Here is a 27,042-nt window from a genome sequence, read left to right as displayed (position 1 = left end):
TTTTGGCATGCTTAGACGAAAGCAAACCTGGGTCTACTCGGCCCTAGCGTATTCGGTCCCAAATCAACGGGGCTTATTCGGCCATTTGTTTATTCATAGATATTTTTAAATTGTATAGAACAGCATTATATTTTTTAATGGTAACCAATTCATGTAACTGTGTCGGCTTAGAATTAATTAAAGCTGTTATAAAGTATCGGTTCATTCGTTGAATATTACTTTAGTTTGCTTCTGTATAATTGATTAAAATCATTTAATTAAACACCACCATCGTTTTACGAGCTGTAACCAATTAATGTAACGTTGTCGGTTTAAAATTGATTAAAACTGTTATAGATTGAGGTATTTGCTATTCGTATGTTAGATCATTAATTAAAAGGAGTCAGACGCATTAAAACTCTGTTATATATTATCAAATGACATTAGACAGTTTAAAAGGTTAATATATTTTGAGTTGTATATTTAAGTGATAGTATGCGCATCTAACAGTATAAAAGCTATGTTTTTAGGTGTCTATCGCAACCGTTGTTTATTTTTGGTGTTTTCACTTTAAATACACTTATATTTGTTTATGCATCATCAACATACTAAAACAATATCTCGGACAGAGTAAAATAATGCAGTTGAATATCAACGGTACTTTCGTTTTGACAACTGACGACGGAAAGGATTCGATGTACGAGGTGAATCTAAATTTAGTTTTAGTGCAGATTCGTTCAAACGACACAAAGACACAATTGTGTTTTACGGATCATTTTAATTTCCTGCAACGATATCTATACATACGACACACGAATACTAACTCCGATCCAAAGTAAAAGACAGGTCCGCCCGGCTTAGAGGACTGGGACAGTAATGTAATTTATCACATGCTATACCCTGTTTCGCATGTAATACAACCATTACATATTTTTTTTTATTACACATGTGTAATACAATATTGTTAAGCGTTTTCATTGGCTTAGTTTTCGTTTACCGACCAATCGCATTTTGTTATTTTGCTGAAATGACGTCAAATGACGTCACGAAATGTAAACAACATTCGGGATTTATAATTATGTTTGCGTTAATATATATTTAATTTGCTCATAGCATGTGATAAAAAAGATCTGACATTCGTTGTCATATAATACCATATTTTAATAAACTCGCCCAGAAAATTCGTTAGTAAGCTCGCCAAAGGTTCGCTTACTAACAAAATTCCTGAACTCGTTTAATAAAATATGGTATGATATGACAACTCGTGCCAGATCCTATATATATATATATATATCTAATATTATATATATATATATATATATATATATATATATATATATATATAGTTATATAAGTAAAATGTAATAATCCAGATTGTGAATATATATATATATATATATAAGAAAAAACTGGTAGCAAGATGAGTTGCATATAATTGGTCAGTTACCCAGTTACCACATTTTAAGTAACTCTTTTGACCTGTTAATTCTTTTTAGCTCAATTCAACAATGCAAAATGCCTATAATATCACTTTAATAACGCATCAAATTCGGTCCCGATAAAAAAGGACGTACTGTTAGTTTTTCACTTATCGTTGTCACGTCCTTTAATACGTGCGTCCGAACCTGCCAATAAATATATGTTGTTGTTTGTTGTTTTTTTCAATTCCGTCTGCAGCATGCTAGATCTGCTTTCGAAGACGATATACCTGAAGCAAAAGAGAAAAAGAAGAAAAAATGGCACGGGAAGCCCAAGCCGAAGCCTTACTTCTGACATTAATTTGTAATTAATTTATCAAAACAAATTGTATTTTATTGTTTTGCTCAATGTCATAATGTTATGTTTAACATTTAGAAATGTTATTTTATGATAATGTGCATACATTTATTACCCATATAATCTTAAAATATATCGAATACGACTTTTGCACGTGGAAATGGTGAAATGAGATTTTATTCTAATTGTCTAATTCTAAAGATGATTGTTGGGGTCGGGATGCAACATTTTGAAAACCGCTTATGCAACATTTCATCGATTCTACAAATAATGTAATCAAATTCTACTTGTAAAAAAAACAACACTTTTAACTGCTATTATTGGTTCAATATGTAGGTATTTTTTGAAAATCTGAATTAGTCGGATCTACTCGGACATCTCCCTTCGGCATGCGTGTACGAGAGCTTACCGGTTTTAAGTTAGGTTGGTTCCAAAATGGCGTCGTTTTCGTGTAGTTTTTTTTGTAAAGAAGTAGCGGGTATTTTCACCCGGTATGCCAATTTTTATTTTTATTTCTTGTAAATGATGACGCCCTTTCGGTTTTACAATGTATGCAATCGTCCTACTGAATGCTAGTGATACATGCCCTTGTTCATCTGAAAGCTAATGATATATGTAAATGCCCAACTGAATGCTAGTGATATATGCAATCGTCCTACTGAGTGCTAGTGATATATGCAATTGTTCAACTGAAAGCTATTGATATACGTGAGTGCCCAACTGAATTTTAGTGATATACGCAATGGTCCAACTGAATGCTAGTGATATACGCAATGGTCCAACTGAACGCTATTAATGTATGCAATTGTCCTACTGAATGCTAGTGATGTGTGCAATTGTTCAACTGATAGCTAATTATATTTTATATGTAAATTTCTCATTGAATGCTAGTAATATGTGCAATGGTCCAACTAAATGCTAGTTATGTACGTATTTGCCCAACCGAGTGCTAGTTATATATGTAGGGTCCAACTAAATGCTAGTGATATATGTAAATGTCTCACTAAATGATAGTGATATTGTTAATGGTCACACTAAATACTAGTAATATATGTAATTGTCCAACTGAATGCTAGTGTTATATATGTAATTGTCCCACTGAATGCTAGTGATATATGTAATCGTCCAACTGAATGCTTAAGATATTGTTAATAGTCACACTAAATACTAGTGATATATGTAATTGTCCAACTGAATGCTAGTGATATATGTAATTGTCCAACTGAATGATAGTGATGTGTGCAATGGTCCAACTAAATGCTAGTGATATATGTTATGGTCCAACTGAATGCTAGTGATACATGTTATGGTCCAACTGAATGCTAGTGATATGTGCAATGGTCCAACTAAATGCTAGTTATTTATGTAATTGCCCAACCGAATGCTAGTTATATATGTAGGGTCCAACTAAATGCTAGTATTGTGTAATTGTCACACTGAATGCTAGTGATATTGGTAATAGTCACACTGAATGCTAGTGATATGTGTAATTGTCCAACTGAATTATAGTGATATATGCAATTGTCCAACTGAACGCTAGTGATATGTGCAATGGTCCTATTGAATGCAAGTGAAACATTTAATTGCCCACCTGAATGCTAGTGATAAATGCAATGGTCCAACTAAATACTAGTGATATATGTAATGGTCCCACTGAATGCTAGCAATATTTGAAATGGTCCAACTGAATTTTAGTGATTTATATAATAGTCCAGCTGAATGCTATTGACATATGCAATGGTCTAACTGAATGCTAGTGATATAAGTCCTGGTCCAACTGAATGCTAGTGATATATGCAGTGGTCCTACTGAATGCAAGAAATATATGTAATGGCCCAACTGAATGCTAGTGATATATGCAATAGTCCAACCAAATTCTAGAGATATATGTTATGGTCCAACTGAATGCTAGTAATATATGTAATGCTACAACTGAATTCTAGCTTTATATGCAATGGTCCAACTGAATGCTAGTGATATAAGTCATGGTCCAACTGAATGCTAGTGATATATGGTCAAGGTTACCTTGGCCCGAGTTCTTCAAATAATTGCGAGTCTTCAGTCTATAGTTTTAATAATACTATCAATGTGTTTAAAATCTAGGAACACTGGTTACACGTAGCGTCATTGCTTTTGATTTTATTATGATAACATTAAACACATGAACAGCTATTGGTTCTATGAAAGTTATCCAACATTTATACTGGAAATAAATAGGAGGTTTCACAGAACGATGGTTCCTGTATGACTTGCGATGCTGTTAAAGTCTTTCTCACTTCTGATTGGTGCCATAAATGAATTTGCAAAAAATAATTAAATGTCATTATAAAAACATCAGAAGCAATACAATTAAACACAACAGCTTAAACAGTTGCGATATTTCAAATTATTACGAGTTCCTAATAAATCTGTTAATGCGTCTCGAAAACACATGAATCCTTGCATGTTCCCAGTCGACGCTTCCTGTCTGCTAGGCTATGTCGGACTCACCGTCCTGTTTTTCCATCTCGTGCAACTTCCGGTTGCAGCACTTTTAGAGTGCCGCCCTCGCCAGGGAGACACACAGATCAATCAGCTCGCCGAACGTGATTGCAAAGACGCCCAACCACAGGTCCAGCTGGCCTCCGATGTCAGGTATCAGGTTCTCAGACTGAATAAAGCAGATATCAGATACTTGGATGAGAAACTTAAGATATCAGGTTCATTACGTATTTCTTTTAACATAAAATAAGCTAATTTTAAATTGTGATTAAAGCACTTTCTTAAACTGTTAATTTCACACAAACGTTTCCTTTCCAAAAAACATATTTAATATTGATGCACTTATAAAAATATTGCAGACTTTTTTAAATATAGAATATAAGAGTGAATGGACAGAAAAGGAAAACACTTCTACCGAAATTTAAATTTCAAGTAAAATGTAAAATAAATTAACGAACTTACTTCGTACGCTTTCTTCTGTTCGACTTTTTTTAAGCATCAACCTTGTGTAGAACACGTCAACTTTCATCAGGGTTGTATCGCTATAATACATGGGTAATGTTCAGCATGATGGCATTGGTGTGAAGTCATTATGCACCCTATACATATTGGCCGAACTAAATACCATAATCTACAGGTATGTATCATGTACACATATCTAAATATAATACATCTACCGCTATATATCATATACACATATCTGAATATCATACACATACAGCTATGTATCATATACACATATCTAAATATAATACATCTACCGCTATATATCATATACACATATCTAAATACCATAAACGTTCAGCTATGTATCATATACACATATCTAAATAAAATACATCTACAGCTATGTATCATATACACATATCTAAATATCATAAACATACAGCTATGTATCATATACACATATCTAAATATCATAAACATACAGCTATGTATCATGTACACATATCTAAATATCATAAACATACAGCTATGTATCATGTACACATATCTAAATGCCTCACACCTATTGCAATGACTGTATCACAATCTCATACTTAGTATTTATATACCACACATATAAAGTAACTATAATGTACACATATCTAAATACCACACACATATAGTTAATTTCATGTACACATATCTAAATGCCACACATATATTGTAACTTTCATGTACATATATCTAAATACCACACATGTATAGTAACTTTCATGTACACATATCTAAAAACCACACATGTATAGTAACTGTCATGTACACATATATAAATACCACATATATATAATAACTTTCATGTACACATATCTAAATACCACACATATATAATTAGTACCATATACACATATCTAAATACCAAACATATATAGTAACTATCATGTACACAAATCTATATACCACACATGTATAGTAACTTTTATGTACACATATCTAAATACCACACATATATAGTAAGTATCATGTACATATCTCTAAATAACACACAGGTAAAGTAACTTTCATGTACACATATCTATATGCTACACATATAGTAACTTTCATGTTCACATATCTATATACCACACACATATAGTAACTTTCATGTACACATATCTAAATACCACACTCATAATTATACAGTAACTATCATGTACACATATCTATATACCACACATATGTAGTAACTTTCATGTACATATGTCTAAATACAACACATATATAGTAAGTATCATATATCTAGATATCATACATCTCCAGCCATTTATCATATACACATATCTAAATACCACACATGTATAATCACTATCATGTACATATAAATATAAACCACACATATGTAGTAACTTTCATGTACACATATCTAAATACCATACATAAATTGTAAGTATCATATATCTAGATACCATACATCTCTAGCCATTTATCATATACACATATCTAGATACCATACATTTCCAGCTATTTATCATATTCATATATCTAGATACCATACATTTCCAGCTATTTATCATATACACATATCTAGATACCATACATTTCCAGCTATTTATCATATACACATATCTAGATACCATACATTTCCAGCTATTTATCATATACACATATCTAGATACCATACATTTCCAGCTATTTATCATATACACATATCTAGATACCATTCACCTCAAACTTCACACATCACTTAGACATACATATTTTGTTGAGCTAGGCATAACTCCTAACGAACGAAATAGTTTAAAAATTTACATGATTATCATATCTTCTCTGCTCTAGATAATACTTTATCTTAATACTATAAATGCAATATATAAGGCTAGTTGTTTACCTAAGGGGTCTTACCGTTAATTGATTTCTGCAGTTTAGAAAGAAAATTAAATATTCACGAGCGCTTTATAACAGATTTATTTCCCCTAGAATGTTCAATCATTATTCATAAGTATTAAATAAATTAAGATACGACACGTCGTAATACAGACGTTTACCTGCAAAACAATACATATTTATATACATTGTACATAGCTATATCTCCTGTCTTGCTTAATGTCGTACGTTACAGCTTATTATAATTAACTGCTATATATACTAGATATAAAACATATTTAGCTTGACACCATGCATCGCTAACTAGATATCTCACTTTCCCTGCTAGATATTACATCACCAGTTAACTACCATTCAAATGTAGCGAGCTTTCCTTAATGTCTTACGTTCTTAACTTTATATCAAACATTACTAATAAGGTTTCATACATGTCGGTTCGTTTTTCTTGGTTCATGAAATAGCTCGACGTTTTAGATATCTTGGAATCCAGATAATCCTGAAGAAACACGCAAAAGATACGGATTTAATGTGATTATACGCGTTCATGTAATACTTATTACACAAAGTGTATTTACAGTTTAATCTAAACAATAAATGTATATTTTAAAATATTTGATAAATATCAGTCAACTATTCCGGTAAAACTGATTGAGGTGACCTTGCATGTTGAATGTAACGAAAACCCAATTTAATTTAAGTAGATAAAATAATATATATCGCTATTCCTGTAGAACCTATGTGAAGGTTTGCTATTGCAGGAGAACCTATGAGAAAAAATGCTTTTGCAGGAGAACCTAAGTGAAGGTTTGCTATACCATTGTAAGCAATGTGAAGGTTTGCTATTCCAATGTAACCTTAGTGAAGGTTTGCTATTCCAATGTAACCTATTGCAGTAGAACATATGTGAAGGTTTGTTATTACTGTTTAACCTATGATACGGTTCGCTATTGCATGTTTACCTCGTAGTTTTCCGATGGCCACTGTGACATGGATGTGACCAGGGAGTACACTGTGTCGCTGTGTAAAAGTACAAACATGTCAGATGGTATTCAATTAATAAATAACCGTTGATTTGTCTTTGTTTACCGGCCAGTAAACAACAAGTGAGTCATCTGCTGATGCGCACAAAAGCACAATGACCCTTTTCAGAGTGGAAACGCATCAATTGAAATTGTAAACATTGTGCGGAAATATCCCAGAAATAATTTTAGTTAATTATGAAAGATAGATTTAAAATCATGGACGCAGTATAGTTCAGACATTCGACGTTTATTTTTGTCATAACCAAAGATCAAAATACATGATCAACGAACCGTGGTCCGAGCAGCGCATTAACGACCTAAACCGGTGGTGCATAGCATTTCAGCTTTACACGATTGCTCTTTTATAATTGACATTGATCATTTGCAGTGAATAGTTCAATGTGTAGAGACATGCAAGAGAAATATTAATTGTATCAGGCCATCTTTAGATGTGATGTATGCTACAACTTGAAACAAATGCATTATCTGTAATATCGGTGATTTATGCAGTTTTCATTAATCAATGTGTTGTTCTCAGCTTTTAACTGTTCATGTGTTGTTCGAGTATTTAAGTCTTCAATCTATGGTATTGGGTTTATTAACGGAACAGGCAAAAAGCAAAATGCAACGACATTTTTTGACATTTTAACACCACATGTGTAGTTCAAGTGCATAAATGTATAGTAAACATGATGATATTATTATGATGATGTAATGATGATGTAATGATGATAATGGTGATAATGATGAACTGATGATGAAATGATTATATGATGATAATGATAAAATGATGATAAAATGACTATATGATTATGATAATAATGATGAAATGATGATGAAATGATTATATGATTATGATAATAATGATGATATGATTATGATGATGTAATGATGATGTCTTTACAGACCATAGAGGCTGACGGGCGGACAGGCACATAGAGGCTTGCTATTCGATACGGATGTCTATCAGTGCTATACTGACAAGCCATCACACTTATATGTGCATCGTAAATGCGGTGCAAGTCTGGTCGCCATGCCGCAAAAAACATATATGAGATGAACAAAGCCTTCAAGTATACTCACGTTGATACGTGTACTTGCACATGTCGACACGAACAAGCCTTCACGTATACTCACGTTGATACGCGTACTTGCACAATGTCGACACGAACGAGCCTTCAAATATACTCACGTTGATTCGTGTACTTGCAAATGTCAACCCGAACAAGCCTTCAAGTATACTAACGTTGATACGTGTACATGCACACGTCGACACGATCAAGCCTTCAAGTATACTTACGTTGTTACGTGTACTTGCACATGTCGACCCGAACAACCTGCAAGTATACTCACGTTGATACGTATACATGCACATGTCGCCACGAACAAGCCTTCAAGTATACTCATGTTGATACGTGTACTTGCACATGTGGACACGAAAAAGCCTTCAAGTATACTCACGTTGATACGTATACATGCACATGTCGCCATGAACAAGCCTTCAAGTATACTCATGTTGATACGTGTACTTGCACATGTCGCCACGAACAAGCCTTCAAGTATACTCATGTTCATACTTGTACTTGCACATGTCGACAAAAACAAGCCGTCAAGTATACTCACGTTGATACGTGTACATGCACATGTACACACGAACAAGCCTGCAGGTATACTCACGTTGATACGTGTACATGCACATATCGACACGAACAAGCCTTCAAGTATACTCACGTTGATACGTGTACTTGCACATGTCGACCCGAACAAGCCTTCAAGTATACTCACGTTGATACGTGTACATGCAAATGTCGACAGAAGTCCTGCCATTTATTAGTTTCATTTCAAGCTAATTGTACTGTAACTACATGTCACTTACTCACACGGTGTCGGGCATCTCCCGTTGCAGCTTTCCACAATTGCCATAGTAACTATGAAGAAGCACATTGCTGCAAATAAAACATAATGTATACGAGAATGCATTGCCCAAGACACCGATGAACGTGTATCTACTCGTTTAGCAAATTAGCAAAACCGAACGCATGATAATATATTGCATATTACCAGGTGAGACAAAAGAGACATGCCGGAAAAGCAAACTATGGGTGGTGGACTCGGTACATTCATCTTAAAGTCGTTTCCACTCAAGGAGCAGACTTTCTCGCCAGGTGGTACGTAGAAAAAGGAGGATGCGCATGCGCACTGGTCTTGTATGGCGGCCTGCATGCAGGACTTGAGGCAGGTCTCCTTTGTGTAGGCGGTTCCGAAGTCACGTGCATACAGATCCACCACGCCTTGGCCGCTCGTGTCGCATTCAGCGTGAGGCGGCGGTAGGCGCTTATACTCGGTCTGGTGAGGATCGAATTGAGGTTTGTTTAAACATGTGCAGCTATGAACAGCTCACAATGATATAACGGTACAGACTTATTTAAAACTAGGAGGTTATAACAAACAGTTTAATATACATTTTTCTTACGGTACTAGAGATGTGTTTGTTTATGTTTATTATACATTTTATAATAAAGGCATCTACAGGCGTTGCATTTATGTATGGCCGGAGCGTTTTACCTTGTCCAGCCCGATGGATGTCTTCATCCCCGGCGGGAGCGACAGTCCCGCGTCTTCCGGTATGGGGTAGGTTCCCCGCTCATGGATAACGATCTTCACCCCGGCGTCCTGGGCCAGGGCAGGAATGTAGTCGTCCTGCTCTATATTCAGCTCTAGTGTGAGACCTGAGACAACATGCATGCACATGGTCATGTGTAGTCATTGTGTATGTAGCGTGTGCTATAGTGTATGTAGCGCGTGTGATTGTGTATGTAGCGCCTGTGATTGTGAATGTAGCGCCTGCGATTGTGTAAGTAGCGTTTGTGATTGTGTATGTAGCTCGTGCGATTGTGTATGTGGCGTGTGCTATAGTGTATGTAGCGTTTGTGATTGTGTATGTAGCATGTGCGATTGTGTTTGTAGCGTTTGTTATTGAGTATATTGCGCGTGCGATTGTGTAGGTAGCGTTTTCGATTGTGTAAGTAGCTTGTGCGATTGTGTATATAGCGTGTGCGATTGTGGATGTAGCGCGTGCGATTGTGTATGTAGCGTTTTTGATTTTGTATGTAGCATGTGCGATTGTGTATGTAGCGTTTGTGATTGTGTATATAGCGCGTGCGATTGTGAAGCAGCGCGTGCGATTGTGAAGGCAGCGCGTGCGATTGTGTTTGTAGCGTGTGCGATTGTGTTTGCAGCGTGAGCGATTGTGTTTATAACGTGTGCGATTGTATATGTTACGTGTGTGACTTTGTATGTAGCGTGTGCGGTTGTGTATGTAGCGTATGCGACAGTGTATGCATCGCGTGCGATAACTGTGTTTTTGGTCTTGCTATTTTCGCATTTACTCGCATTAGTACATGGATGAATCTAAAAATAGACATTACAAGACTATTGTCAAGCAATATATGTCCCCTACCGGCTCCACATTATCAGAATTTTTTGTATATATTTGTTGTCATAGCAACCAGAATTTTTGACGTAGGAAGAAAATAAAATGACGTGCATAATGTTCATATTGCCATCTATCCATGTTTCAAGTTTCATGATAAAATATGAAGAACATTTAAAGTTATCGCAGGATCCAGAAAAGTGTGCAGGATCCACCATTTTCAGCAGTATTTCTAGTCTATTTGTTGCCTTAGCAATCAGAATTCTTGACGTAGGAACAAAATAAAATGACGTGCATAATCTCCATATTGTAATTTATCCATGTTTCAAGTTTCATGAAAAAATATGAAGAACTTTTAAAGTTATCGCAGGATCCAGAAAAGTGTGACAGACTGACGGACTGACGGACACACCGAGCGCAAACCATAAGTCCCCTCCGGTGAAACCGGTAGGGGACAAAAATGTTCATCACTGTGGTAGTCCGGCGATTGTGTTATCTTGCATTCCACGAAATGATTGTGCGATGTTGTATTCCACGAACCCTCAAGGCGAGCTAAATTCAATGTCACACAATAAATGAGTGCGGTTTAATACTCCGGAACACCACAGCCACGTATTGTGCCATAAATAACGTATCACATCTTACGATGAAACCAACTTAAACAGTGATATATTTTTTCAAATTGGAACATTTACATATTACATAGAAATAATGTTTTCATTCTGTCGTTCGGAACGTTACGGATATAAATTCATCATGAAATATCGACCATCTTTTAAATGCTTCGTAAAATACGCAGAGTAGGATATTAACGATACACATAAAGTATCTCGCTTTTCCAGTCGTTAAAAACAGAAACATATTGAACGCAGTAAAATACAAAATTCATATCTCTAAGCTTGCTTTTACGGTGCAAATAATGCTACATTTCAGCAAGAAAAGTAAAAGCAAACGCCCATGAAAAGCCCCCGCACTTATGCTACAATTATGACAGTAAATTTTCTTAAACAACCTATGAGAGTCCCCGAACAACACCACCATGGAAAATGTTTTAGCTCAAGCACGCACTCATAAGAGGTCTCGCACTACTATAACAATATGTTCAACATTCACTAGCGTTCACCCATGAGAGGTCCCGCACTTCTATAACAATGTTTCAACATTCACTAGCGTGCACCCATGAGGTCCCGCACTACTATAACAATATGTTCAACATTCACTAGTATGCACTCATAAGAGGTCTCGCACTACTAGTACAATATGTTCAACATTCACTAGCACGCACCCATAAGAGGTCACGCACTACTATTACAATATGTTCAACATTCACTAGCATGCACCCATGAGAGGTCCCGCACTACTAGATCAAAGTGTTCAACATTCACTAGCACGCACCCATGAGAGGTCACGCACTACTTTTACAATATGTTTAACATTCACTAGCAAGCACCCATGAGAGGTCCCGCACTACTATAACAATATGTTCAACATTCACTAGCGTGCACCCATGAGAGGTCCCGCACGTCTATTACACTATGTTCAACATTCACTAGTATGCACCCATGAGAGGTCCCGCACAACTATAACAATATGTTCAACATTCACTAGCGTGCACCCATGAGGGGTCCCGCACTACTATAACAATATGTTCAACATTCACTAGCATGCACCCATGAGAGGTCCCGCACTACTATTACAATATGTTCAACATTGACTAGCATGCACCCATGAGAGGTCTCGCACAACTATTACAATATGTTAAACATTGACAAGCATGCACCCATGAGAGGTCCCGCACTACTATTACAATATGTTCGACATTCACTAGCACGCATCCATGAGACGTCTCGCACTACTATTACAATATGTTCAACATTCACTAGCATGCACCCATGAGAGGTCCCGCACTACTACTACAATATGTTCAACATTCACTAGCATGCACCCATGAGAGGTCCCGCACTATTATTACAATATGTTAACTTTCACTAGCATGCACGCATGAGAGGTCCCGCACTACTATTACAATATGTTCAGCATTCACTACCACGCACCCATTCGAGGTCCCGCAATACTATTACAATATGTTCAACATTCACTAGCACGCACCCATGAGAGGTCCCGCACTACTATAACAATATGTTCAACATTCACTAGCATGCACCCATGAGAGGTCTCGCACTACTATTACAATATTTTCAACATTCACTAGTATGCACCCATGAGAGGTCCCGCACTACTATTACAATATGTTCAACATTCACTAGCATGCACCCATGAGAGGTCCCGCACTACTAGAACAATATGTTCAACATTCACTAGCACGCACCCATGAGAGGTCTCGCACTACTAGCACAATATATTCAACATTCACTAGCACGCACCCATGAGATGTCCGCACTTCTATTACAATATGTTCAAAATTCACTAGTATGCACCCATGAGAGGTCTTGCACTACTATTACAATATATTCAACATTCACTAGCACGCACCCATGAGAGGTTACGCACTACTTTTACAATATGTTTAACATTCACTAGCATGCACCCATGAGAGGTTCCGCACTACTATAACAATATGTTCAACATTCACTAGCGTGCACCCATGAGGGGTCCCGCACTACTATAACAATATGTTCAACATTCACTAGCATGCACCCATGAAAGGTCACGCACTACTATTACAATATGTTCAACATTCACTAGCATGCACCCATGAGAGGTCCCGCACTACTATAACAATATGTTCAACATTCACTAGCGTTCACCCATGAGAGGTCCCGCACTTCTATAACAATGTTTCAACATTCACTAGCGTGCACCCATGAGGTCCCGCACTACTATAACAATATGTTCAACATTCACTAGTATGCACCCATGAGAGGTCTCGCACTACTAGTACAATATGTTCAACATTCACTAGCACGCACCCATGAGAGGTCTCGCACTTCTATAACAATGTTCAACATTCACTAGTATGCACCCATGAGAGGTCCCGCACTTCTATTACAATATGTTTAACATTGACTAGCATGCACCCATGAGAGGTCTCGCACAACTATTACAATATGTTTAACATTCACATGCATGCACCCATGAGAGGCCCCGCACTACTATAACAATTTGTTCAACATTCACTAGCACGCACCCATGAGAGGTCTCGCACTACTATAACAATATGTTCAACATTGACTAGCATGCACCCGTGAGAGGTCCCGCACTATTATTACAATATGTTCAACATTCACTAGCATGCACCCATGAGAGGTCTCGCACTACTATTACAATATGTTCAACATTCACTAGCATGCACCCATGAGAGGTCCCGCACTACTAGTACAAAGTGGTCAACATTCACTAGCATGTACCCATGAGAGGTCCCGCACAACTAGTACAAAGTGTTCAACATTCACTAGCATGCACCCATGAGAGGTCCCGCACTACTAGTACAAAGTGGTCAACATTCACTAGCATGTACCCATGAGATGTCCCGCACAACTAGTACAAAGTGTTCAACATTCACTAGCATGCACCCATGAGAGGTCCCGCTCTTCTATTACAATATGTTCAACATTTACTAGCATGCACCCATGAGAGGTCTCGCACTACTATTACAATATGTTCAACATTTACTAGCATGCACCCATGAGAGGTAACGCACTACTATTACAATATGTTCAACATTCACTAGCACGCACCCATAAGAGGTCTCGCACTACCATTACAATATGTTCAACATTCACTAGCATGCACCTATGAGAGGTCTCGCACTACTGGTACAAATTGTTCAACATTCACTAGCATGTACCCATGAGAGGTCCTGCACTACTATTACAATATGTTCAACATTTACTAGCATGCACCCATGGGAGGTCTCGCACTACTATTTCAATATGTTCAACATTCACTAGCATGCACCCATTAGAGGTCCCGCACTACTAGTACAAAGTGTTCAACATTCACTACCATGCACCCATGAGAGGTCTCGCACTTCTATTACAATATGTTCAACATTCACTAGTATGCACCCATAAGAGGTCTCGCGCTACTATTACAATATGTTCAACATTCACTAGCATGCACCCATGAGAGGTCCCGCACTACTAGAACAAAGTGTTCAACATTCACTAGCAGGCACCCATGATAGGTCCCGCACTACTATTACAATATGTTCAACATTCACGAGCATGCACCCATGAGAGGTCTCGCACTACTATTATAATATGTTCAACATTCACTAGTATGCACCCATAAGAGGTCCCGCACTACTATTACAATATGTTCAACATTCACTAGCATGCACCCATGAGAGGTCCCGCACTACTATTACAATATGTTCAACATTCACTAGCATGCACCCATGAGAGGTCCCGCACTACTAGTACAAAGTGGTCAACATTCACTAGCATGTACCCATGAGAGGTCCCGCACAACTAGTACAAAGTGTTCAACATTCACTTGCATTCACCCATGAGAGGTCCCGCACTACTATTACAATATGTTCAACATTCACTATCACGCACCCATGAGAGGTCCCGCACTACTATTACAATATGTTCAACATTCACTAGCACGCACCCATAAGAGGTCTCGCACTACTAGTACAATATGTTCAACATTCACTAGTATACACCCATGAGAGGTCCTGCACCACTATTACAATATGTTCAACATTTACTAGCATGCACCCATGAGAGGTCTCGCACTACTTTTACAATATGTTCAACATTCACTAGCATGCACCCATGAGAGGTCCCGCACTACTAGTACAAAGTGTTCAACATTCACTAGCATGCACCCATGAGAGGTCTCGCACTACTATTACAATATGTTCAACATTCACTAGTATGCACCCATGAGAGGTCCCGCACTACTAGTACAAAGTGTTCAACATTCACTAGCATGCACCCATGAGAGGTCTCGCACTTCTATTACAATATGTTCAACATTCACTAGTATGCACCCATGAGAGGTCCCGCACTACTATTACAATATGTTCAACATTCACTAGCATGCACCCATAAGAGGTCTCGCACTACTATTACAATATGTTCAACATTCACTAGCATGCACCCATGAGAGGTCCCGCACTACTAGTACAAAGTGTTCAACATTCACTAGTATGCACCCATAAGAGGTCTCGCACTACTATTACAATATGTTCAACATTCACTAGCATGCACCCATAAGAGGTCTCGCACTACTATTACAATATGTTCAACATTCACTAGCATGCACCCATAAGAGGTCTCGCACTACTATTACAATATGTTCAACATTCACTAGCATGCACCCATGAGAGGTCCCGCACTACTAGAACAAAGTGTTCAACATTCACTAGCAGGCACCAATGATAGGTCCCGCTCTACTATTACAATATGTTTAACATTCACGAGCATGCACCCATGAGAGGCCTCGCACTACTATTACAATATGTTCAACATTCACTAGTATGCACCCATGAGAGGTCCCGCACTACTATTACAATATGTTCAACATTCACTAGCATGCACCCATGAGAGGTCCCGCACTACTATTACAATATGTTCAACAATCACTAGCATGCACCCATGAGAGGTCCCGCACTACTAGTGCAAAGTGTTCAACATTCACTAGCATGCACCCATGAGGGGTCCCGCACTACTATAAAAATTTGTTCAACATTCACTAGCATGCACCCATGAGAGTTCCCGCACTTTTATTACAATATGTTCAACATTCACTAGTATGCACCCATGAGAGGTCCCGCACTACTAGTACAAAGTGTTCAACATTCACTAGCATGCACCCATGAGGTCTCGCACTACTATTACACTATGTTCAACATTCACCAGCATGCACCCATGAGAGGTCCCGCTCTATTAGATCAAAGTGTTCAACATTCACTAGTATGCACCCATGAGAGGTCCCGCTCTATTAGATCAAAGTGTTCAACATTCACTAGCACGCACCCATAAGAGGTCCCGCACTACTATAACAATATGTTCAACATTCACTAGCACGCACCCATGAGAGGTCCCGCACTACTTGTACAAAGTGTTCAACATTCACTAGTATGCACCCATGAGAGGTTCGCGCTACTAGTACAATATGTTCAACATTCACTAGCATGCACCCATGAGAGGTCCCGCAATGCTAATAAACTCACTATGGTAAATGCTCTAGGACAAACACGCACCCGTGAGTTCGTTGTCAGTAGATCTTGACCGTTGTCGAAAGCATTGAAGGTGTAGCAGTTTCCATGCTTGTTGTTGCGAACGAAGGTGAAGTTGCTGAAACGGAATTATTGGGTTAATTGGGTTAATGTGATTATTTGAAATAGGTCTAAATACAAAACATTGCGAGCTAGCATTATATTTTTTATTGAATGCACATGGGTGATCTACGGGCATAAGCATTTCGAACTAAGCCCATTTTGTACAGAATATGACTCTATGAAACATTGTAAAATACAAATAGATTGAGGGGGCGGGTCGGAAACATGCATTTATTTGACAGTCGGCCTCTTTCCCCGAATCGTTTCTATGCGGCGCACAGCGACTTACTCCGGCGAGCAGGCAATGTCCTGTCATGTGACTTACTACGGCGAGCAGGTCACATCCTTCCATGTGACTTACTCCGGCGAGCAGGCCATGTCCTGCCAGGTGACTTACTCCGGCGAGCAGGCCATGTCCTGCCATTGACTTACTCCGGCGAGCAGGCCATGTCCTGCCATGTGACTTACTCCGGCGAGCAGACCATGCCCTGCCATGTGACTTACTCCGGCGAGCAGGCCATGCCCTTCCATGTGACTTACTCCGGCGGGCAGGCCATGTCTTACCATGTGACTTACTCTGGCGAGCAGGCCATGCCCTCCCATGTGACTTACTCCGGCGAGCAGGCCATGCCCTGCCATGTGACTTACTCCGGCGAGCAGGCCATGCCCTGCCAGGTGCACGAGATGATCATGTCCTCGCTCTGGTGTCCGTACGTCCGCAGCTCTGCGCCGCTCATTTTGGCCGCCACGTCCGAGTACGCAAGGATGGCCACGCGACTGTCGTCTATGGAGTGGTAAAAAGCCTCCGATATTTCCGTGTTATTGCGCAGCACGTTGCACTTGTTAATGTCGTTTTTCTTCATCAGCGACGATATGTCGTTATCGCTGTAGTTACCAAAAGTGAATTTGCTGTAGAAAAGAAGAACGCTGAGTATACAAAAACACAATGATTTATTATGGTAAACCAAGATAAAGCAAGAACACATTTTGTGGTTCTTGAAGAAACAACGAAAATGGAAGAGACTTGAAGCACAGTCACGAATTTCCTAAAATGTAGGACAGTTATTTCTATATACAATTATAAACCCATATTGCACATTCCCTTTGCTGGTTAAAATATAACTATAGGAACCAATGCCACGCTTGTGAGCCGGGAACCATTGTAAATGTAAACACTAGTTGGGACAATAAAACTGTCAGGGATGATTTGACGTTTATAATTCAGCCTTTGACATAGCTAACATTGCAACTCCGCGAACGTTGTTATATAGGACGCGGTGTGTTTACAGTTTAATTTACCATACTCAACTAAAAAAAACGCGTGATTCCTCACATCAAAGTTCCATTAATAAATGAACGTCTCTGGGTAATATATCTCACCCAGGTGACATGGCAATATCGAGCGACTTTATACGAAGTGGTCACGACAGTATTTATATTTCGTCATAGCTATTGAACAGCATCTAATTGTTCTCGATACGTTTAATTGAATATATAAAACGATGCTGATTGCTTTGAAAAAAATGAGAAGGGTTGATATGACCAACAAATAAGGCGTTTTAATGAGTTTTCGCTTCATTTATATATCAAATACTATTCCTGATTGAATCAATATTGGTTATCAGATCCTTCCATCAGAAATACGCCGCATGATATATTTAAGTGACGATTGTGCACAATTCATGATACCTTTTTTAAATCTCCAAGCGATAATACGTCAGAAAACTATATTAGTTCGAGGTATAATGATGGTCAAATGGGATTGATAATCCATTGTGATTTTTCAGGGGGGGGGGAATAACGCAGAATAATGGACACCACCAAACACGAGTACTGATCATCCGCATTTCTGACCTAATAATATGATGCAACCAGGTACTAGTTTATGTCGCTGAAATATAAGCACGGAATTGATTTGCCACCATTGATTGGACTGGTTATGTGTCGCAATCTATATACCGTTTTCAACCAAAAACACCACACACTTAACCAATGGAGTAATTTGTATATCAACCACGTAAGGCTTGCCACTTTTAAAAATCAATGAAATCGGGATAAGTGGACACATCTACAATTCTCTCGAATACCCACCCATACCTGTACCCATACCTGACAGTTTATACCCATACCTGACAGTTTATACCCATACCTGACAGTTTGTACCCATACCTGACAGTTTATACCCATACCTGACAGTTTATACCCATACCTGACAGTTTGTACCCATACCTGACAGTTTGTACCCATACCTGACAGTTTATACCCATACCTGACAGTTTATACCCATACCTGACAGTTTATACCCATGCCTGACAGTTTATACCCATACCTGACAGTTTATACCCATACCTGACAGTTTACACCCATACCTGACAGTTTACACCCATACCTGACAGTTTACACCCATACCTGACAGTTTATACCCATACCTGACAGTTTATACCCATACCTGACAGTTTATACCCATACCTGACAGTTTATACCCATACCTGACAGTTTATACCCATACCTGACAGTTAATACCCATACCTGACAGTTTATACCCATACCTGACAGTTTATACCCATACCTGACAGTTTATACCCATACCTGACAGTTTATACCCATACCTGACAGTTTATACCCATACCTGACAGTTTATACCCATACCTGACAGTTTATACCCATACCTGACAGTTTGTACCCATACCTGACAGTTTAGTACCCATACCTGACAGTTTATACCCATACCTGACAGTTTATACCCATACCTGACAGTTTATACCCATACCTGACAGTTTATACCCATACCTGACAGTTTACACCCATACCTGACAGTTTACACCCATACCTGACAGTTTATACCCATACCTGACAGTTTATACCCATACCTGACAGTTTATACCCATACCTGACAGTTTATACCCATACCTGACAGTTTATACCCATACCTGACAGTTTATACCATACCTGACAGTTTATTACCCATACCTGACAGTTTATACCCATACCTGACAGTTTATACCCATACCTGACAGTTTATACCCATACCTGACAGTTTATACCCATACCTGACAGTTTATACCCATACCTGACAGTTTATACCCATACCTGACAGTTTATACCCATACCTGACAGTTTGTACCCATACCTGACAGTTTATACCCATACCTGACAGTTTATACCCATACCTGACAGTTTGTACCCATACCTGACAGTTTATACCCATACCTGACAGTTTATACCCATACCTGACAGTCCCTACCCATACCTGACAGTTTGTACCCATACCTGACAGTTTATACCCATACCTGACAGTTTATACCCATACCTGACAGTTTATACCCATACCTGACAGTTTATACCCATACCTGACAGTTTATACCCATACCTGACAGTCCCTACCCATACCTGACAGTTTGTACCCATACCTGACAGTTTATACCCATACCTGACAGTTTATACCCATACCTGACAGTTTTATACCCATACCTGACAGTTTATACCCATACCTGACAGTTTATACCCATACCTGACAGTTTATACCCATACCTGACAGTTTGTACCCATACCTGACAGTTTGTTACCCATACCTGACAGTTTATACCCATACCTGACAGTTTATACCCATACCTGACAGTTTATACCCATACCTGACAGTTTGTACCCATACCTGACAGTTTGTACCCATACCTGACAGTTTTATACCCATACCTGACAGTTTGTACCCATACCTGACAGTTTGTACCCATACCTGACAGTTTGTACCCATACCTGACAGTTTATACCCATACCTGACAGTTTGTACCCATACCTGACAGTTTATACCCATACCTGACAGTTTGTACCCATACCTGACAGTTTATACCCATACCTGACAGTTTATACCCATACCTGACAGTTTATACCCATACCTGACAGTTTGTACCCATACCTGACAGTTTGTACCCATACCTGACAGTTTATACCCATACCTGACAGTTTATACCCATACCTGACAGTTTATACCCATACCTGACAGTTTATACCCATACCTGACAGTTTGTACCCATACCTGACAGTTTATACCCATACCTGACAGTTTATACCCATACCTGACAGTTTGTACCCATACCTGACAGTTTATACCCATACCTGACAGTTTATACCCATACCTGACAGTTTATACCCATACCTGACAGTTTTATACCCATACCTGACAGTTTATACCCATACCTGACAGTTTGTACCCATACCTGACAGTTTGTACCCATACCTGACAGTTTGTACCCATACCTGACAGTTTATACCCATACCTGACAGTTTGTACCCATACCTGACAGTTTATACCCATACCTGACAGTTTGTACCCATGCCTGACAGTTTGTACCCATACCTGACAGTTTATACCCATACCTGACAGTTTATACCCATACCTGACAGTTTATACCCATACCTGACAGTTTGTACCCATACCTGACAGTTTGTACCCATACCTGACAGTTTATACCCATACCTGACAGTTTATACCCATACCTGACAGTTTATACCCATACCTGACAGTTTATACCCATACCTGACAGTTTGTACCCATACCTGACAGTTTATACCCATACCTGACAGTTTATACCCATACCTGACAGTTTATACCCATACCTGACAGTTTATACCCATACCTGACAGTTTATACCCATACCTGACAGTTTATACCCATACCTGACAGTTTATACCCATACCTGACAGTTTATACCCATACCTGACAGTTTATACCCATACCTGACAGTTTATACCCATACCTGACAGTTTATACCCATACCTGACAGTTTATACCCATACCTGACAGTTTGTCTATCGATCGTCCCTACCCATACCTGACAGTTTGTCTATCGATCGTCCCTGTTGTCGTCATAGAGCATGTCGTCCCTACTGCCATTTCGTCCATACGATCGTTTATGTAGTCGTCATAGAGCATACGGTCTTACTTGCAATTTCTTTCATAAAATCGTTTTAAAGTCGTCATAGAACGTGTCGTACTTACTGCCATTTCGTCAATATTGTCGTTCTTGTAGTCACCAAAGAGCAAATCGCCTTACTTGTCAGTTGTTCGCCTATGAGGTCGTCCAATTTTAGTCGTCATATAACATGTCTGTCTAACTGCCATTTCGTCCACAGGGTCGTACTTATAGTCGTAAAAGAGCATGTAATTAAATGCCTTACCTGTCATTTCGTTCATGAGATCGTCCGAATAGTCGTCGTAAATCATGTCGTCTTTGCCTAGTGTTAACACCGCGCTCTTTTCTTGGAATTGACCCGACCTCATGTTTTCCTTCTTCAGCGGGTTGATGTTGCAGATGGTGACGCTCGGGAACAGCAGAACCGGAACCGCCTTCACCTCTATTGACAGCTCCACTGGCCACCTGCCAGCGACACACAGTGACATGGACAGCAATTTTTTAGTGTTATGTATCTTCAGCTTAATTTTTACGTCTATGAGCTGTTAATAAAGTTAGCATTTATATAAAAAGTTTAAAATTTTAATGGGGTGATAATAAAGTAATTGCAGTTTGCACATGCTAATCAGGGACGACACTTTCCCCGCTTTGTTGTACTTTTCATTTTAAGAAAGTACCTTCTTTGCGAAAATCAAGTTTAGGCGGAAAACGTCGTATCTGATTAGCCTGTGCGGACAAGAAATACGCACCGTTTTTCTAAAGCGAGTCTCATATCTGAGCGAGTTGCTCTTACCGGAAGTATTTCTGGAAGAGCCACGTGATCTGCACGGCGAGCATGGCGGTCATGAACACGCACGTGACGGCCCATTTGACGCGCTTTAGGCGGAAGTCTGCCTTGTGAATCTTGTTGAGCGCCGTGAAGCTCGTTTCCTCGCAGAACTCGCTGTAGATCTGGCTCGCTGACTTCCCCATCCATCGTCTGGCAGCAATCTTGCCCGCCGCATCATCTGTCCGGAACAACAGAGTGCACGTGTGGGAACCGTTATATAGGTACTACTGCCTGATCATATTCGTAGATGTTCTATTTGTGCATGGTGTTATGGTTGTAATATTTGTGCATGTTTATATGGTTGTCATATTTGTTCATGTTAATCGCATCCTCAACTTTGTTTATCAAATATATTGATTTCACTAAAATGGTACCCCAATGTATTTTTAATGTTCAGCTCCATTTACCAGGAGTTTAGGCAGGTGATTGTAGAGAAAACATGAAGAATAATTACTACTTTTACAGAATCACCTTAAAACAAATACTTGACAAACAGAAAATTTCAACATTTACATAGATACATTTTAATAGATATTAATATGTTAATATATTTAATAGTTTTTTATTTTATTTTATAATTTAATAACTACAACTGCACATAAAATACCTCAGAAATAAGTATGTAATATTAAAATAATTTGTTATGCTGAAATGGTTGAATTCTTTTGAATTGTTAAAAGATAATGAAATTCATGGTAACATAAAATGGTATAATAGAAATTATACAAAGCAAGTTCATGTTCACAAAGTGATATTGTAATTAAAGCTTAGAGTGTCTGACAAATGCCTGTAAGAACTGATAATGTTTTGGAGTTATTTCATCTTTAAGGTTATGTTTATATGTATAGGAAACAAGCTCGTGAATGCAAATGTCGTTTTGAAAATATTTACTTCAAAATTACACAAATTTTTCACCAGTGCAATAAATTATTAAAACGTAAATAATCACAGTATTGTATTTCATAATTATTGCTATGCTGACTGAGTAATCATTTGTCATTTATACGCTATGAAGGCAATATTGATTACAGTTAAACAACAACACGTATGTAGTGTCTTTTTTGCTTTCCTTGGAATTGAAATACAATGATTCACAAATAAAATGTATTACAGGTATCTATCTGTTGACTTTTATTTTATGCTTTCCGGTGGTATATAGAGAAATATCAGTGAATTAAAAGTGATGTTTCACTGTTTTAAACAGTGAAAAATAACAGTGAAAAATATTGATATAATTCAATGTTTTACTGTGAAATGACGCCATTTTTTCAACTACTACTACTACTACTACTACTACTACTACTACTACTACTACTACTACTACTACTACTACTACTACTACTACTACTACTACTACTACTACTACTACTACTACAACAACAAACACTCCTTCTACTTCTAACACTACTATTACTACTACTACTACTACTACTACTACTACTACTACTACTACTACTTCTACAACTGCAACAACAACAACAACAACAACAACTACTACTACTACTACTACTTCGTCCACTTCTACTACTAATACTTCTACTACAACAACAACTACTTCTACTACTACTACTACTACTACTACTACTACTACTACTACTACTACTACTACTACTACTACTACTACTACTACTACTACTACTACTACTACCACTACTACTACTACTTCTTCCACTTCTACTACTACTACTTCTAATACAACAACATCTAATTCTACTACTACCACTACTACTACTGCTACTACTACCACTACTACTACTTCGTCCACTTCTACTACTAATACTTCTACTACAACAACAACTAATTCTACTACTACCACTACTATTACTACTACTACTACTACTACTACTTCTACTACTACAACTACTTCTACTTCTAACACTACTATTTCTACTACTACAAAACAAAAACTACTTCTACTACTACCACTATATTACTACTACTACTACTACTACTACTACTACTACAACAACAACTACTTCTACTTCTAACACTACTATTACTACTACTACTACTACTACTACTACTGCTACTACTACTACTACTACTACTACTACTACTACTACTACTACTACTTCTACTACTACTACTACTACTACTACTACTACTACTACTACTACTACTACTGCTACTACTACCACTACTACTACTTCTTCCACTTCTACTACTACTACTTCTACTACAACAACAACTACTTCTACTACTACCACTACTATTACTACTACTACTACTACGACTACTACTACTAGTAGTCACACTGAACCACGCAGGTCTGTGGGCCATCAAGTAGTCACACTGAACCACGCAGGTCTGTGGGCCATCAAGTAGTCACACTGAACCACGTACGTTTGTGGGCCATCAAGAAGTCACACTGAACCACGCAGGTATGTGGGCCATCAAGTAGTCACACTGAACCACGCACGTCTGTGGACCATCAAGTAGTCACACTGAACCACGCACGTCTGTGGGCCATCAAGTAGTCACACTGAACCACGCACGTCTGTGGGCCATCAAGTAGTCACACTGAACCACGCAGGTCTGTGGGCCATCAAGTAGTCACACTTAACCACGCACGTTTGTGGGCCATCAAGTAGTCACACTGAACCACGCAGGTCTGTGGGCCATCAAGTAGTCACACTGAACCACGTACGTTTGTGGGCCATCAAGTAGTCACACTGAACCACGCAGGTCTGTGGGCCATCAAGTAGTCACACTGAACAACGCAGGTCTGTGGGCTATCAAGTAGTCACACTGAACCACGCAGGTCTGTGGGCCATCAAGTAGTCACACTGAACCACGCACGTCTGTGGGCCTTCAAGTAGTCTACTGAACCACGCACTTTTGTGGGCCATCAAGTAGTCACACTGAACCACGCAGGTCTGTGGTCTATCAAGTAGTCCACTGAACCACGCACGTCTGTGGGCCATCAAGTAGTCACACTGAACCACGCAGGTCTGTGGGCCATCAAGTAGTCACACTGAACCACGCAGGTCTGTGGGCCATCAAGTAGTCACACTGAACCACGCACGTCTGTGGGCCATCAAGTAGTCACACTGAACCACGCACGTTTGTGGACCATCAAGTAGTCACACTGAACCACGCACGTCTATAGGCCATCAAGTAGTCACACTGAACCACGCATGTCTGTGGGCCATCAAGTAGTCACACTGAACCACGCACGTTTGTGGGCTATCAAGTAGTCCACTGAACCACGCACGTCTGTGGGCCATCAAGTAGTCACACTGAACCACGCAGGTCTGTGGGCCATCAAGTAGTCACACTGAACCACGCAGGTCTGTGGACCATCAAGTAGTCACACTGAACCACGCAGGTCTGTGGGCCATCAAGTAGTCACACTGAACAACGCACGTCTGTGGGCCATCAAGTAGTCACACTGAACCACGCAGGTCTGTGGGCCATCAAGTAGTCCACTGAACCACGCACGTCTGTGGGCCATCAAGTAGTCCACTGAACCACGCACGTTTGTGGGCCATCAAGTAGTCACACTGAACCACGCACGTCTGTGGGCCATCAAGTAGTCACACTGAACCACGCAGGTCTGTGGGGCATCAAGTAGTCACACTGAACCACGCAGGTCTGTGGGCCATCAAGTAGTCACACTGAACCACGCACGTCTGTGGGCCATCAAGTAGTCACACTGAACCACGCACGTTTTTGGGCCATCAAGTAGTCACACTGAACCACGCACGTCTGTGGGCCATCAAGTAGTCACACTGAACCACGCACGTCTGTGGGCCATCAAGTAGTCACACTGAACCACGCACGTTTGTGGGCCATCAAGTAGTCACACTGAACAAGGCAGGTCTGTGGGCCATCAAGTAGTCACACTGAACCACGCACTTCTGTGGGCCATCAAGTAGTCCACTGAACCACGCTGGTCTGTGGGCCATCAAGTAGTCACACTGAACCACGCAGGTCTGTGGACCATCAAGTAGTAACACTGAACCACGCAGGTCTGTGGGCCATCAAGTAGTCACACTGAACCACGCACATCTCTGGGCCATCAAGTAGTCAACTGAACCACGCACGTCTGTGGGCCATCAAGTAGTCAC

General features: G+C 39.3%; 1 protein-coding gene across 1 annotated transcript; it reads right to left on the bottom strand.

Annotated features, from left to right (window-relative positions):
* Positions 1–4,162: 4,162 nt before the first annotated feature.
* Positions 4,163–25,328, bottom strand: LOC127859701 (amiloride-sensitive sodium channel subunit gamma-like). Its single transcript, XM_052397208.1, is given in 14 exon segments — positions 4,163–4,405; positions 4,699–4,731; positions 4,733–4,778; positions 9,425–9,490; positions 9,745–9,890; positions 10,110–10,273; positions 16,711–16,730; positions 16,984–17,000; positions 17,156–17,249; positions 17,882–18,142; positions 21,548–21,587; positions 22,409–22,608; positions 22,937–23,150; positions 25,316–25,328. Coding segments are annotated over 14 exon segments (1,431 nt in total). The 3' UTR covers positions 4,163–4,288.
* Positions 25,329–27,042: the final 1,714 nt, after the last annotated feature.

Source organism: Dreissena polymorpha, chromosome 15 (genome assembly GCF_020536995.1).
Source record: "Dreissena polymorpha isolate Duluth1 chromosome 15, UMN_Dpol_1.0, whole genome shotgun sequence".
NCBI classification, from domain to species: Eukaryota; Metazoa; Mollusca; class Bivalvia; order Myida; family Dreissenidae; genus Dreissena; species Dreissena polymorpha.
Note: the sequence above shows the minus strand (reverse complement) of the source record. Positions and strands in the feature narration are given on the sequence as shown.